This window comes from Anas platyrhynchos, chromosome 12 (assembly GCF_047663525.1).
Source record: "Anas platyrhynchos isolate ZD024472 breed Pekin duck chromosome 12, IASCAAS_PekinDuck_T2T, whole genome shotgun sequence".
Lineage (NCBI taxonomy): Eukaryota > Metazoa > Chordata > Aves > Anseriformes > Anatidae > Anas > Anas platyrhynchos.
This window is the reverse complement of record NC_092598.1, coordinates 21,412,770-21,429,798: the sequence shown is the minus strand read 5'-3', so window position 1 is coordinate 21,429,798 and position 17,029 is coordinate 21,412,770. Positions and strand designations below refer to the sequence as shown.

The 17,029-nt window shown below is 36.5% G+C and overlaps 2 protein-coding genes across 8 annotated transcripts in view; one reads left to right on the top strand and one right to left on the bottom strand.

Annotated features, from left to right (window-relative positions):
- PDCD5 (programmed cell death 5) overlaps positions 1–17,029 on the bottom strand; it is a 38,321-nt gene that overhangs the window by 9,550 nt on the left and 11,742 nt on the right. The window lies entirely within an intron of this gene.
- The window catches only part of ANKRD27 (ankyrin repeat domain 27), a 42,602-nt gene that overhangs the window by 20,527 nt on the left and 5,046 nt on the right, over positions 1–17,029 (top strand). For 5 of the 6 annotated variants that reach the window (XM_027466813.3, XM_027466814.3, XM_027466815.3 and 2 more), the window contains 12 exons: positions 2,448–2,540; positions 3,325–3,452; positions 4,520–4,602; positions 5,377–5,492; positions 6,281–6,373; positions 6,769–6,966; positions 7,277–7,336; positions 7,435–7,554; positions 11,378–11,422; positions 13,642–13,764; positions 15,354–15,551; positions 16,592–16,711. In XM_027466813.3, coding sequence (XP_027322614.1) covers positions 2,448–2,540; positions 3,325–3,452; positions 4,520–4,602; positions 5,377–5,492; positions 6,281–6,373; positions 6,769–6,966; positions 7,277–7,336; positions 7,435–7,554; positions 11,378–11,422; positions 13,642–13,764; positions 15,354–15,551; positions 16,592–16,711 — 1,377 coding nt within the window. The remainder of the gene's footprint in view (positions 1–2,447; positions 2,541–3,324; positions 3,453–4,519; positions 4,603–5,376; positions 5,493–6,280; positions 6,374–6,768; positions 6,967–7,276; positions 7,337–7,434; positions 7,555–11,377; positions 11,423–13,641; positions 13,765–15,353; positions 15,552–16,591; positions 16,712–17,029) is intronic. The other variant, XM_027466817.3, reaches the window with a different exon arrangement.

The window sequence follows — 17,029 nt, the reverse complement described above, 5'->3', positions numbered from 1 at the left end:
AAAGCAGTTACAAGCAATGTTGTCTTTGAAGGCCTTATTTTGCTTGATATTTTGACCAATATCTGATTCTTCTGCCATTCCTTTTATTCCCACCTTCTTACTATTTTTAAGATACAAGGTTTCACCTGAGATGGACTTTTTCCTGATTCATGTAATAAAGTAAAGACTTTCTCTCTGTGTAAGGATTGCTGTCTTAAATGGCGCTCTGAATTTTTTCACACTGGGGACATTTTTAGTATAAAATACACTGTGGAAGGGAGGATATTAAAAGTACACTAAGTTTTACTGGTTGTTTGGATTCTGAGGGGGGGAAATGCAAAACATGGGAGCAGCTCATGAAGTTCTGATGAGAGTTTTCAGAAACTGACATCTGTAGTAAAGCTTTAACATTTTTTCTAGTCAATAAAAATTTTTGATCAAATATTTCTTCCTAATCACACTGAAGAACCTATCTAAGGAGATCACCACTCACACGCCTTGTAATTCTGGAAAGACAATGTATAGATAGCTTTCGCTGAAGTACTTAGGTTTGAAAAATCAGTGAATGTAATCACCTTCATGCATCTAAATACAAAACCAGTAAAAATAATTTCAGATCAGCTAACAACTTATTCTTCGTAATAAGATAAGGTATGTGCTAATGTTTTTTCACCCTTCAGTACAAGGAAAAAAGTGTTTCTTAGGTTAGCATAAATAGCCCAATATAGCATGCCCCTACCTAAATAGTTTATGCTTTAAAAACTGTCAGTTCAATTATAAGGGAAGAAGAGCTTATAAGCATACAACCACATGGCTGTGTAGATGTGGTAGGAATGTACAAGCTGACTTGACTAGTGAATTTACAAAGAGACTTTTATGAAAGAGATCTTAATGTTGTGATAGGGAACAGATCTATATTATTCTGTTTGTAGCTGCTCAGTTTCTACTGTGATCTTGGATAATTTTCTATTCTAAAATCTCTGTATGAATATTTGAAGTACTGAAAGAAATTCTGTTTACAGACAATTTACCATGAAGTACAGATCTCAGCTATTATCTCTGTAGACCTCACAAACGCATTTCTAACAGCGTTATTGGCTCTAACAGTGGAGGGCTTTTTAGTCAGTTTTACAAGAGACATCTGTGCTGATTTTTGAAATACCTTAATGAAATTTCTAGAAAATCTTAACTCTTCATTTTCGGTGTCCAAGTGATCTTGTTTAGTTGCAGTTCACTAGTTTCTGAACGTTCATGCTGACTTGCTACTCATGTTAAGAGCTCAATCAGACATTATATCTGGTATTTACTGCAGAAGCCATGGCATAAATCTTAAACTATCAAAGTTGATCTGATAATTGTGTGTTCATTCTTAACTGCAGTGATCTTCAGTTTGGTGGATGCTGGGAGTCTTGCCAGTTTTAGGGGGTTAGTTGATTGTAGTCGACCATTGCCTGTGGTTGGCAATGAATGCCATTTCTTTGGATGATGACTACGTGCCAGTGTCTTCATCTATGAGAAGAAAAGTGTTTTCTTTGGATTAAGGTTTTATTTCATGTCATGTTCAATGCTGCCATTTCAAAATCTTACTTGAGAATTTTCTACTGTTTTTGGAAGCATATACATGTATATTCTTCTAAAGTATATCTTCAGATTTCTTAGAAAATAGGAGCTGCCACCGTGAGGGTTGAACTACATGTCTGCTTAGATGAATCTGCAGTTTTCAAGAGACTGGTAGGAAACGCAATACGAGTGAGTCTGATGCAGAGTAATACTTCACGTGGCGTAACCTTTTATTTTCCAGTAACCAGCAGAGAGTTCATGAGTATCTTTGAGTCAGAGTTGCAACTGGGTCATCCTGTTTAGTGGCCACCAGTAGGCATGCCTTACATTAATTTGTCTAATGGCTTTTTGACTCCATTTATACTTTTGACATTGGCAGCACCCATGTCAGTGAGTTCCATAGCAAGAGAACTTTGTCTTCTCTCTTGCTTTTCCCTGTTCCTTTCCCAAACCTAACGTGATGATTTTGTTGGGTGTCACAGTTTTTTGCGGAACAGCGAGTAATCATTCTTTCTTTGTTTTCTTCAGACTTTATGTGATTTTATAGACTACTGTTGCACAGTCAAATCTTTTCCAGAGTGAAGAAACCTTATTTGTGTTCACGAGAAAGCTTGTCTACAGTTCTTAAAAAAAAGGCAACAGTTCTTGTTGCCTTTGTCTTTTCTAGTTGCCTAGTTAGCTCATGGAGAGTTACAGTAAAGGAATATTCTAGTGAACATCCATTTATTTTTTCTTTGGACAGCAGTTGTGCAATCCTTTAAGCCTTAGAAATAGAATCCTAAATGTGAAACTGACTAATAGTTAAAAAGTGGTTAATGGATGATGTGTGTTTTTAAAAACTAATAATGTTGTTAAGCTACTTCATTTTTACTTGCATGTGAGTATGTATCTATTTATTTTACCTTCAGGAATCTGACAGACTGTGTGATAAGCTGCTTTTAAGACAAAAGATGAACTTGTTGTCCCAGATGTCTGCTACCCCAATAGATTGCTTATTTAAGGTAAATAATGGTGGCATTATGTATGTACTACTTATTTCATGTTTGTATACCATCCTTTCTGATTTTCTGAAATCGAATGCAGTGTTAATTATGTTAGTACTACAAAATATACATGTATATTAGTAGCTGTTAAAAGTGTATTTGTGTTTCTGTGCCAAAACATTACCAAGTTAAAACAGTTTCATGGATTTCAATGCCTAAGAAATTTGGACTCAGATGAGGATGAAATGCTACTGCTGTTGGTGTTGATCAGCCCATTTAAAGCACACATTGCTGCTTGTCACTCACTACTTTCAGTGCTTAAAATTAAAGAGGTTGCTAAAATAATTTAAATGCAGTCACCTGACAGCTGCTTCATATTATATGCTAATCTCACATTGTCATTCTAAAGGAATTTTGCCTATACAAGGAAATAAAGCAGAACTTCTAATTATGTGTGTTTGCAGCTTATGGCTAGAGACTTAGTAATTGTATAGAAATGTTTTTTGCAAAGGGGGAGCTCAATTTTGTGACTGAGTCTAAAGAGAATAATGGGAATTGTTTTAATTTTTTATTTTTTTTTTAATAGAAAGTGAAGTATGCCAAGAACAGATTCTTTTTAGTACTGAATGCCTGTTAAAGGGTTTTGTGCTGTGACATTGTTAATTTCTGCTTTCTAATGCTTGAATACATGTCTTTAATAATCAGTTCCTTTGGTTTTGTGTTTTAGTAAATTACTTTTTTTTTTTTTTTAATTCTTTTTATATCGGTTCCTCATTCTCTCTCTTTCCTTGTCATTTTGTAGCATATTGCTTCAGGTAATCAGGAGGAAGTGGAGCGATTACTAAGTCAAGGTGACAGTGACAAGGACACCGTACAAAAAATGTGTCATCCACTTTGTTACTGTGACAAATGCGAGAAGCTAGTTTCTGGGTAAGCACTTTTCATCTCTGCAAATACAGGAAAAGCTATGTACATGTGTTAATCTAAGATTTCCTTTAGAAAGTATGCTGTTTTCAGTTTCAGAGGATGTTGGAAACACTTCAGAATATAAGAGAGATCATACATTCATATGGTTTGAAAAAGCAGAAGAAATATTAGGAGGGTACTGAATACCTTGGAACCAGGCAAATTTTGTGATGGAGGCTGTATGTTGTGGTGGTTTTACCGTGCTGGGCAGCTAAACACCACAACCACTCTCTCACTCCCCCTCCTTAGATGAGGAGGGGGAGAAGTAAAGCAAAGAACAACTCACGGGTTGAGATAAGGATAATTTAATTAAAGGGAAATAATAATAATAATTAAAGAAAGATTATTATGAACTAAACAATTTAACTAAAGGGAAATAAAAAGGGAAAGGGGAAAAGGGAGGGGGAAAGGGAAAAAAAAAAAAAGAGGAAAACAAACAAATAAAATAAATGAAGGCTATGTGGAAGTGTAGAGGAAAGAAATTACTCTCTACTTCCCACAAATGAGCAATGATTGACCATGTCCTTGAAGCAGGGCCTCAACGCACGTAGCCAGTGTTCGGGAGGAGGACCGACGTTTTCACGAGAGCCCACCCCTCCCCTCTTCTTCCTGTTTCCACCTTTTATTGCTGAGTGTGACATCATATGGTATGGAATATCCCTTGGGTTGGTTTAGGTCAGCTGCCCTGGTGATGTTTCTCTTCTCACTTTTTGCCCACCCCCTAGGGAGGGTTAGAGAGAGGCCCGATGCTGTGCCAGCACTGCTTAGCAGTAGACACAACACTGGTGTGATAACACTGCTGTTCCAGCTACATATGTCTTTGGATGAGTGTAGTGTAGAAAGTTTCTTCTCTTGAGACTAACTTACACATCATGGAGAAAAACACTTTCAACAAGTATAAAGCTCTGTATAGAATAATTTGTCAGTGTGTAAAGCTCTGTATAGAATAATTTGTCTCTTTATCTCCTCATTCCCCTGCTGCATAGATAACTGAGCTGCTTTTAAAACGTTTTACGTTTTAATCGTTTCAGAAAACTGAATGATCCTTCCATTATCACCCCATTTTCCCGAGATGACCGGGGATACACACCACTTCATATAGCTGCTATCTGTGGTGAGTATTGTTGTTTTTTTTCATTAATACCTTCTCTTCCTTATTATCTTTATCTTCATGTTAGCATCATTTCCAACATTGCATTACACAGTGATTTTTGCATTAAATTATTTTCTGCGTATTAGATGTGGGAACTGGTATCTTGGCCTACACTGAGGTTACTGAATTTTCTTTTAAGCTCAGTTTCTTATGAGTAGATTATTGTTTGTTTGCTGACTGTTTACTTTTGCCTTAGTGTTTACTACAGAAGTTTTTCAGCTGTGAAAAGAGTAAAAATGTATCATCAGAAAACAGTCTTGTTCTTTAAAGAACTGTCAGATTGAAGAATTAATAATTTCTAACTGCAGCTGACTATGCATGGGAGATCTGTACTATCTTCTGACTTGTAATGTTCACCATGCTATGGATGTTACATTTATTAGAAGATACATTAACTTTCTTTTTGATGTTTTTTTAACTACCTCCTTTCTTTTGTTTTCTTGAATCCCAACATGAGAATGCGTTGTGTGACATGACTTTATTTTCCATCCTTTTCTTACTCATAAGTTACAAATGTCATTTGCTTTTAGCTGGAGGTTCTTTTACAGAACACTGACCTTGAGCTCTGACCTTACTATGCAAAAGGAAAAACAAATACCAAGGAAGTAGGAAGCAAATATATAGTATGTAGAAACATAGTATGCAAAATGCAGGATATTATGTTTGAATATGAAAAATAGCAATGTTCTTTTGCAAAGTTTACTTTTCTCTTTTAATGACTATATGTTTTTCAAGGGCAAACATCATTAGTGGATTTACTAGTCGCAAAAGGAGCCATTGTCAATGCTACAGATTACCATGGTTCAACTCCGCTTCACCTTGCCTGTCAGAAGGGATATCAAAATGTTACAGTAAGCACTAAAAGGCTTAGTTAGAAATAAAATCAAATACTTAACCTAAATAATAAATGTATGACTTTTACTAAGCTGTTCTACTGTTACTGTCACTTAGGCCTTCTGAAGTTTTACTTAGAATTGTATGTGTTGTCAGAATTGAGAATCTTTCAGCATCTTTATTTGCATATTTTATTTTTTCCTATATTAGAAGGTTTTCTGCCATTCATAATAACCAAGTAATTGGCAGGTATGTATGCCTGATAATTCATCTGTTTTATTAATACAAACCTCTGGTACATAGTACAAATGGAAAGCCTGTTAACTTTCTGCTCTTGATCAAGGCAAAAGAGCCACTGCAGTCATTGTGATTAATTAAATGACTTCAAATTGTTTTTAGGATAGACTGTGTTTGTTAATTATTGTGTACTTGAATGTTGTATATCTAAGATCCTTGAATTACTATTGCTTAAATTAATTTATCTTCACTTCTGTAGGCTCTTAATATATAGGGTAAATTAGCACGTAGCATGTATGTTGTAGTGTTTGCTGCAGTAGGTGATTCATTTTGTCAATGACAACTTTGAATATGTAAGCAGCAGCTTTTATTTGGTTCTCAGGGTGGGGCAAAAACATTGCTGTAATGCCAAGGGGGACTGTGTTACTATTTGAAGCAGGAGAAAAATAGATAGTTCTTCATGAAGTGGTTCATCATGCTAGAAACATAAAGGAATATACAGAGTAGCAATTGTTTGTCCATTAATTTTTTACTTACTTAGATATCTATTTTTCATTTGTCTTCTAAGCTTCTCTTATTGCACTACAAGGCAAGTATGGACGTTCAAGACAATAATGGAAATACTCCGCTTCATTTAGCCTGCACTTATGGTCATGAGGATGTAAGTAATTGTTTTGTGACAAACTAAATGGACATCCTAATGGAATGGAATTAAACTGTGATGCCAGTTTGCACTAAACTGTAAAAAAAAAAAAAAAAAAAAAAAAAAAAAAAAAGAGAGAGATTGGGAGGGTAGCTATTTAATGCTGTAAATTCAGACTTTATTCAGTAGTTCATAACAATTTTTATTATGCATTCATATTAAAGATAGTATTATCGTGCAAATTTAGTTATTTGATTTTAACTTTTTTGTTAATGGCACTGAACCATAAAAGCCTATCTTTTAGGCAAAGGATTATATGAGTAGCTGTGAAAACAGCCTGTTTAGGATTGCCCATGTTACGTGAATTGAGAGGTGATACTATATTTTATTGATGGCTTTCCTTTTTTTTCCAGTGTGTCAAAGCTTTAGTCTACTATGATGTTCGTTCCTGTAGATTAGATATTGGAAATGAAAAGGGAGATACTCCTCTCCATATAGCTGCTCGTTGGGGTTATCAAGGGATCATAGAAGTGCTTTTGCAAAATGGTGCAAATCCAGATATTCAAAACCGGATGAAAGAGACTTCCCTACAGTGTGCATTAAATTCCAAGGTACTCCTGTTTATCTTCCAGCTTGAGTTCTTTCTGATCAATTCCACAGGCATGTAGATGCTTACCTGTTAACAGGTTTTTGTGGTCTGGTATGAATAAAGTGAAAATGTATGCTTGCCTTTGAGGAAGAAGGGTCATATTTTAAATCTTATAGCATGAATGCAGTCTCTCTATACTATAGACCATAACATTGTAAACTGATACTTTTAATTTGCTCAGTGATAATCTGTTACTAGTATTAAGTTGTCAGCTAATTTGTGTTTCCGTCAGTGGAGTTACATTGGTTTTCTTTATTAATATTTTTATGCAGATTTTGTCACTGATGGAATTAAACTATATAACGTTTGAAAGGGGACAGAGTGCTTCTGAGGTAACAACCAGTACAAGTTGCTCATTTTTTTTGCTTGTGCTTAACATGCTTAATCTGATAATGTAGGTTTTTCTGTTTGCTTTTTTGCCAACTTGAAGTTACCACTTAGGTCTCCTCAGCACTCTGCGGAAACTTTTAGCAGAGGATCATCTGTCTCAAGCTTGTCATCAGCATCAATTGATACAAGACAAGAAGAAATAAAAAACAGTTATAAAGAGGTAAGTCTGAGGTATAAGAAATGTGAAAGAAGCTGGGAGAGCGATACTTTGCAGCCCTGTTTTAAACTGGTTCTTTAGAAAATAGCCTTTTCTCAGGCTTGGAAAATGCTGCTATCCTAAGGTGCTTCTCACCTTTGTATCTCAACACTTATTTTTGTATCTTATGAACTGCTCTGCTGTGTATTTCTGGGGAAAAATTGAAAGCTCATTTGGAGTAGTTGGTCATATTTACCACAGTAAATGACATACTTCGAGATTTTGTTGAGTTTTAAAATAATTATAACGGCAGTCAATAGTCCTAAGGACCTTGCTGTCTTGACCAAGAATTAAATGCTATTGTTAGGTTACAGAATCTCTCAGGAAAAACAAACTAATAGAAGCACACTGGCAAACAATGTATCAAACTGGAATGTTAGGACAAGTTTTCAAAATAGGCATAGAATATCAATTTTGTGAAATGTGAAGAAGTACAGACTATCTACTGAATATATTCCACATGTTTTTGCTGGTTTTGCTATGTCTGTACCAACCAAGGTTTCTTCTCTGAGTTTTCTGTCTTGGCTTTTTTCTTGTGTGGGACCTCAAATCCATACTTTCCATTTATGTCCTCCCAAGATTGTCATATCATCACTCCTCCTGATACTTCTCTGTTTATTTTTTCTTCCTGGTCCATTTTTTCCAATATGACCTTCTCAGTATTTTTGTTTCTTTCCATATAATTTCTTCATTGAAATTCTTCCTTCTGTTGAAATGTTTTTTTTTTTCCTTTTCAAAAGTTCCTGTTTTCTAAAAATCTTCAAGAAACTCAAAGATGTAAAGTTTGATTGGACAATATTAATTCACACTTCAGTGTCATTTACTCTGAGAGCCTTAATGTAGGACTGTACCTCCCTGTTTGTGCAGAGTCAAGCTCTGTAAATAAGGTCTAATGTACATAAATGTTCACCTGTTAGGTCGAGGATTTGCTTTTCCTTGAGGGAACAAATTTATCACTCCTGAGAGCTAAGACTAGTTTAAGCCAGGGAAAAAGATTACAAGCAGCTTACACCTTATATTCTTGAGGTTAATGACCTCCTCCTGTAATCCAGCTTTAGGTCATTTCTGTTTGCCAAGTTTCACATGGGCTCACTGCTGTTATTCTTACTAAGCAAAGAGACAACGACCTAATCCTGAGAGATCTCCATAAAGGGAATGCCACTGGAAGTATAGGAAATTGGTAAGGTTGGTTTTCCAGATTTCAAGGCTTAAATAATGAGTTAAAGGAATGCAGTGAAATCTTCATTAATCAATACTGCGTATGAATTAAACTCTTTGCTTGAATGAGTCAGTCATGGCATATGTCTTGTCTTGTATGTGGCTTATTTACAACAGAGAGTAAAAGAACTAAGCATGTAAATTTGGAACTTCCTCTTGTTAGAACTAGTAATTCTCAGCATAAATTCTGTTCAGCAACAGGAAAACTGAGTACGCAAGTGAATTGCAATAGATTTCATCAAGTGGCTTTCTGTTTAATCTATTTTTATATTTAAAGGAGGGTTCTGTTGTTCCACAGGAGGGAGAAAGCAAGCTGGAAAGATGGAGAAGTGCAAGTAGCAGACATTTTACCCTAAGTACTCATAATAAATCATCTGTAAGCTGCATAACAGTTGTTATACGTTTCTCTACTGCTAGGGCCTGAGATAGTTTTAGAACAAGGAAGTTGTTATTTTGGGAAAGAAATTAGTGGAACTTGTGGGTCTTAGGCATCTTCTGTGTGATAAGACTGACTCCTGAAAATTGTGAAGAACTTTACATTCTCTGGTGACATTATTCTGTATGATTAGGGAGCCATATCAAGGGAAATCTGTGGGAAGTACAGAACTCTGTAATAAATATTGTCCATTTTAGGTGTACATGTGCAGAGGCTGGGATACAGCTTAACTACCTTCAGATGCCTGACAGACAATCGTCTTAAGTTTAGTCACCTATTTTCCTCCTTAACCAGTAGAGAAAAATTAGTACCTCCAGAGAGCAATTCATCTCAGACACCTTAGATATTTGATTGAGCTGAGTTGCACTCAGGTGTTTGTTGACTGCCTTCTATTTTATTGTTACCAGAGAGGGAGTTTAGATGACTGGCTTAGATTTAGATCCTCTGAGATCCCCTTTCTACTCTGCATAGTTGCAGAGAGATTCTTAAATTCCCTTAAAAGTCATTTTCTGTTCTTGCAGAGTTGGCTGCTCTGCATCTGTTAGCCGTATCTGGCCTACTTAACCATTCTGTTTATCCAAATGTAACATTATTAAATATACTTAATATCATTGGTATTTGTAACCTGACATTAAAGGAATAAATGATATAATTCTTTACAGAAATGCTGTAGAAAGCAGCTGATAGTTTCTACACAAAATGCAGAGTTTATCATAAATAATTTGTCCATTCATGCCTTTCAAAAAGTTAAAAACAATATTTTTTTTTGCCATCAGCTGTCTGATAAATATTTCTGATTCACAGGATATGCTAGAGTTATAATGTGAATAATAACTAGTTTGTACTAAAGTGAACTACGTTCAACTTAGTTAAAAATAAGCAATTCCCTTCCTCCCCACCCTTCCAGAAAAGTGAAGACTGCTTGAAGTTCTGTAATGGTGAAACACAAGCTCAGTGTTACTGATGTACAAGTTGCAATTAGTAACGTAAGTAGAGCTATGAACTCTCAAGGAGTGTCCATTTATTTCTATTCTGTGAATAATAATGCCTCCTCTGAGTGATACTGTCACATGTGCTATCTAAAAGGACAGCTCCAAGAATAGTAGCATGCTTTCTGGAACAGTGGGAGGTTAAAATATTTTATTGCTCTCAATTATATCTTTCTGTACTGTATACAGAACACTTGATAATACAAGCATGTTGAGATGCAGCTGTAATGAACAAAGCAGTCATTTCCAGAGAAAGATTGAAGTGTGACTAGCTCTATGACATCTTCAGCTTGCACGGTGTTCCTTAATATTGAAACAACTTTGCTCACACAGCAGCATCTTTGGTGATAATGGCACAGTACTAGAATAATTTGCTATAATGATGAATCAGTCTTTCCCAAAGCTTATTGAATGATTCTTCAACAATCTGCAGATGCTAAACAAGTTGCCTAGTGATAATGTTAATGGAGTCTCCATAACTTTTCACTGGCAACTGTGCCATTCCTGAAGAAGAGGTTTGGCTTTTGCTGGTGCGAACATACCCTTTGATATTTAATTATCAAACATTTTAAGTAAGAAAACAAATTTATTCCTTACAATCAAGCCAGGTTTATAAATGCTTGTTTTTAACATAGGAATAAACCAATAATCTGCAGATGTGAAGCGGGCAACTGGAAAGCATCTTTTTGATCTTAAACTGTTCTTTGTTATCTAGTAAAATAAAACAACTTGTCATCCTTTGTGATTTTGGTAGCATATCAGCAAGAGCCCAGACAGTAGTAGTGTTCATCAGCGTAGGAGAATCCTGAGCAGATTTTTTTACAGTGTTAGGTTCACAACGGAAATGTATGGTCAGTTCCTGCTGAAGCAGAATAATAATGTATATTAGCTTACATGTCTTCTGTTTGGGTAAATGCTGTTTAACTGAGCAAGTCAAGAGATCATCAAATGGCTGCATATTCACATCTTTTATATTTCATAAAGGAAGAAAGTTTTTTCTTTAAAACTTTATTAACAAATATGAAATGGGCCAGCACTAATCTTACTACTTGAGCTTAGAGGGTTAATAAAGGACACAGGATTTTCCATGTACAGCTTAATATGAATATTAACAAAGCAAATAAATTGTTTTCTTCATACATAGGTGGAAAAACTCCTCAGAGCAGTTGCTGATGGAGATCTGGAAATGGTGAGTCTTAGAATGGCTGTTGAATATTCAAATTTAAGTCATTCAAATTGGGGAAGCTGTTTGTAAATAATAGTAAATGAAGAATGCTTTGCTAAGTATCTTCCTTCAGAAACAATCACGTAGAGCTCATTTTCTACCCAGAATTTTCACTCCATATCCCCAAGTCATTTTACCTACAGTACTTTCCACATTACTCAAGTTCATGTAAAACTGTTCATTATAATGAGGACTGTCCAATTGGATGGCATGGTTATGGCTTGCATATCTATTAAAAAAAGGGTTATTTAAAAATTCTTATCTTGTTCTGATGGCCTGAGGTCTGTCTTCATAGGAACAGAAGCATCAGAAGGGTCATTAGTGCTGTTGTAGATTTCCACTGTGACAGCCAGTTGAGCTTTACAAAGAGGAGGCATTTAAAAAAGTGCTATGGAACCAGAAGATTAAAAAAATAAAATAAAAAAAATATGCTGTGATTGTTCAGGAAGCCAAAAAAAATAACCTGTGTCATCATCATAGCACCTGCGAACTTCAAAAGCACTTAATACTTTAGATTGGGGATAATGATGTTAATCAGTGGCTGTGAGCTTAATTAGCTGACCCAATGACAAACAATTCTGCATTTTGAATATAAAATTTAGCTTGCTTTGATAAATTTTCTGTGTCTTTAGTGGGGAAAAAAGTATACGAGGACAGCATGGAGGAAGGATCTACCTAGAGTATGTTAAGCTTTATTCTCAAAATGTGTTTCAGAGTTATGTAGCAGTTTTTTGGGAGGAGGTTCTCAAGCTATACGTTTTGTATGTTTGGTGGCTGCTGAATTGGTAGATGATTATAGATCCGTTATGGGTGGCGATTGTTAAGAATTGCCTTAGCCCACTGTATGTTGCTTGTAAGAAAGCTTTATATGACTCTAAAAGTTAGTATTGTGTAGTAGTAGTCAATACTGCTTAACATCAATTTTTGGTCTTTTATTTGTAATGATTGGATTTGGTGGTCAGCTGTACACTGTGGGGGAAAAAAAAAAAAGAGAAAGAAAAGTCTCCTCTATAAAAGAACTCCTGTGGAACAGCTAAAAGTCTGGCACATGGGGTACAATTTGGCTCTGCTATATATTCCAGAAATTGTGTTATTTTGAAATATAGAGGAGGTGTTAGATGATAAAGTTAACTGGCAAAATGAGATTATGAACGATTTCCTGAGATACTTCAGTGTGTGTACGTTCAATGTTTTTACCAAAAATGGAAAGAAAAAAGGGCAATTCCACTGTTATGATAGAGATAATGCATGGGATTAGCATGTTCAGATTTTTGGCGAGACTCTGATATCAGTATATTGAGAGATGTGCATCTGGATAATGAGAGTACCAGTACTGAGTTGTGACAGGAGGGGGAAAGTGGCTATTGAAGAGTCTTGCCTCACTGAGCATAGTACAAACCCAGAATGATACACAAGATAGGTGTCGGGCATAACATGGTCAGATGGTGCAATAAATGGGGTCTTAATACAGTCACTAGTAATTCTGAGATGTCTTTAGTTTACAGTGGATTAATAAATTTCAGTGTAAAAATGTATTTCTTAATTTTTTGTTGTTGTAGAATTGTAGAATTTAAGGTCAGAATGAAATGCAGTAAGCATCACTGCTGGAAGATAGCATAGGAATGAATGCTCTGAATCCTAAAACTAGCTTCACTGAAGGGCCTCTCTCACAAAAAGGAGGCATTATACATTGAGGAAGAAGTAAAACTGTTAAGCTCCTGTGAAGTTACAGGCCTAAGAAAAGTCAGTGTCCCTGCAATGTTTGGATATTCATTAAATATCATTATCCATGTCACTTCTCATGTTTGTTAAAGCAAAAGATGAAGCAAAATTCATGTTGACGTGAGCTGACACCAATCTTGGTCTAATCATTATCTCAGCTAAAAGGATTTGGAGGGTTTGAGCAGAGGTGAACACTGAAGTCTTGATTAGGCAGTAGGAAGTCATTTATAATTTACTTCACTGCTATACTTGGTGAACTTTCTAGCTGCTTTGTCAACAATAACATTTGACTTTTGTAATTTGGCTTTGGGGAGATGATACCAGGAAATAGATATATAGTCTTCCTGAGTTATTCACAAGTGTATGTTTGTAAATCTTGCTTGTGTAAGATGCTGATATGCAGATTTATCAGGCTATGGAGCCTTTGGGCTCTATAAAGAAAGACTTGCTTTTTATACCAGGTACGTTATCTATTAGAGTGGATGGAAGAAGAGTTGGAAGATGAAGATGACACAGTCGGTACATCAAAAACAGAATTCTGCCATCCATTATGCCAGTGCTCAAAATGTGGGCCAGCACAAAAGGTTGGAATATTCATTCTATAAAAAGAATAATTTGTGTTCACATAATTCAACTTCTAGCTCTAGAGAAATAGCATTCATATTGCCCAACACTTCTGTATCTCTATCCAAAAAGTAATAAAATATGTACAGACCATAACAGAGCTCACCTGATGATATTAAGTTATTTCTTTTTTAACTAAACTGTATAAAATTTTTGGCACAGGATTAAGTGTTCAAAGGCTTACTTGATAATGGAGTGAAAAACCTCTGTCCCTGGAAAGATGTTGGAACAGCTTGTTCTGGATGCCATCTCCAAGCAATTGGAAGAGGATAAGGTTATGAGGAGTAATCAGCATGGATTCACCAAGGGGAAGTCATGCTTGACCAACCTTGTTGCCTTCTATGATGATACCACAGGCTGGGTAGATGAGGGGAGAGCAGTGGATGTCATCTACCTTGACTTTAGCAAGGCTTTTGATACTGTCTCCCATGACATCCTGATAGCAAAGCTGAGGAAGTGTAGGATAGAACAGTGGACAGTAAGGTGGGTTGAGAACTGGCTGACTGGCTGAGCTCAGAGGGTGGTGATCGGCGGCGCAGAGTCTGGCTGGAGATCTGTGACTGGGGGTGTTCCCCAGGGGTCGGTGCTGGGTCCGGTCTTGTTCAACATCTTCACATTGATGAGGGAATAGTGTCTGCCCTCAGCAAGTATGCTGATGACACAAAGCTGGGAGGGGTGGCTGACATGCCAGAAGGCTGTGCTGCCATTCAGCAAGACCTGGACAGGCTGGAGAGATGGGCAGAAAGAAACCTAATGAGTTTTAGTAAGAGCAAGTGTGGAGTCCTGCACCTGGGAAGGAACAATCACGTGCATCAGTACAGGCTGGAGGATGACCTGCTGGAGAGGAGCTCTGAGGAGAAGGACCTGGGGGTCCTGGTGGATGACAGGTTGACCATGAGCTAGCAGTGTACCCTCGTGGCCAAGAGGGCCAATGGGATCCTGGCATGCATTAAAAGGAGTGTGGCCAGCAGGTCAAGGGAGGTGATCCTCCCCATCTACTGTGCCCTGTTCAGGCCTCACCTGGAGTACTGTGTCCAGTTCTGGGCTCCCCAGTACAAAAAAGACAGGGATCTCCTGGAAAGAGTCCAGCAGAGGGCCACAAAGATGATACGGGGCCTGGAGCATCCTTCTTATGAGGAAAGGCTGAGAGACCTGGGTCTCTTCAGTCTGGAGAAAAGAAGACTGAAAGGGGATCTCATCAATGTGTATAAATACCTGAGGTGTGGGAGACAGATTTGGCCAACCTCTTTTCAGTGGTTCTGAAACAGAATTTCTGGAATTTCTATATAAGAAGCTATCGTGTTGGAAGAAAAGAGAGAAAAATAAAACTCATTATTCTAAAACTCATTATTCTCTTGAGAAGTACTACTGAGCTGCTCTGGTTTACCATCTGTTTTCCTGAAGGTCTCAAATTAGGTTCTGTAGCAGAAGTTCTTGTAATGTTTGTCTGCCCATTTGATGTGTACTTAGTAGGAATTTGATTGTTTCTTTGGTCAATAGAAAGTAACATGATTAATTATATAGTTTTGTTGTGTATTTTCCTCAACAGAAATTTGCAAAGATCCCTACTAATGGACTTGGCGTAAATGTTTCAAACCAAGATGGTTTTACACCACTGCACATGGCTGCACTGCATGGACACTCTGAACTTGTCTCTCTCTTGTTGAAACATGGAGCCAGTGTCAGTGCCAAGAATGCTCAACATGCAGTTCCTCTTCACTTAGCCTGCCAGAAGGGTCACTTCCAGGTATTTAAGCCTCTTCTTTAAATACAAGCTATTTAACACTTAACCACCAGCAAAAAGCTGTTTTGTGAGATTAGCAACAAGACTAAACCAATAACAGTTAAAATTCATTTAATGTTTGCTTTTTCTTGTTCATTTCTAAAATCTTCTGTCAGTCTCTTTCCAATGAAGCAGTTTCAGTAGGCAACCATTTTATCTTAATGGTATAAAATACCATTTTGATGAAGGTGCTGCCAGTAATGGTACCATCTTACATCAAACACTTAAACATACATTGTGCAGCTTAATCTTTCTGTATGTTTTCTCTTTGCCTTCCTCCCTTCTTCCTCTTCAAGGACGGTATGTATGCATCTGTTGATGCTATAGACTTGGCAATTTCAGTTTGCCACACCGTTAAATATTTACTATATTGTCAATAATGTAACTCATTTTAGTAGATTATGGGACAAGTGAGCTCTTAGGGTAGCTGATAACCTCATCCCTAACTTGAGGTCAGGGAGGCAATAGCAATGAAGCAGAAGCATGAGCTATTGAGAGTAGGATATTAGTACAGGACACCAAGTGCATGAGATAGGAAGAATACCAACCAGGAAAAAGCAGGTGCAGATAGGAGACTGGAAGTAGGAAAATGCAGAAAAGGTGGCGTAAGAGTAAGGAGCTGAGAAATGCAAGGAGTAAAAATTGTGAGAATCATGAAGCTAATGGGGAGACAAAACATTACAGAAGCAAGAAGGAAACAAGAATACAACACAAACTTTTAGGTTAATGAATATTCATTGTATTTTTTTATTATTATTTTCTAGCCTTTTTTTTTTTTTTTTAAGTGTGAGCTAAAAACTATCATACCAGTGAAAACTGGTATGATAGTAGTAGATGCTTATATTTACCATCTGTTTGGTGAGATTTTTCTCCAATCTTTTTTTTTTTCCATCTCTTTTTTCATTCTAAGTTAAAAAATAACTATATTGTAAGACAAGTGGGAAGGACTTCCATTGTGTGATTGTGGTTAGATTAAATTAAAAAGTTGTTACTTCTTCCAACAGGTGGTAAAGCGTCTGATGGATTACAATGCTAAACAAAATAAAAGGGATATATATGGAAATACTCCTTTAATTTATGCATGCTTGAATGGTCAGTACGAGACTAGTGCCTTGTTGTTACAGGTGAGAAGGATCACTGAAAACAATGTTCAGAATAGAATTTTTGTATGTGATATCTGTGTTTATGTTGTACTCGGGATTAGTATATCTTTAAGCATTTCTCCATCAAAACTACTCAGAAAAAAATGGAGAGTATTTGTTCTCGCACTTCTGTCAACCCTCTCCATTCATATCTTTTGATTAGATAAATATTACTTTGCTATTGTACAGCTTATTGTTTTTATGGAACTTCTCTGTGGCAGATGGCAGGTTTTCTTGCTTAGGATTCTGTTGCATAGGGTTTTTTGCATTGTGTGATTTTTTTTTTTATCTCTTTTAAAC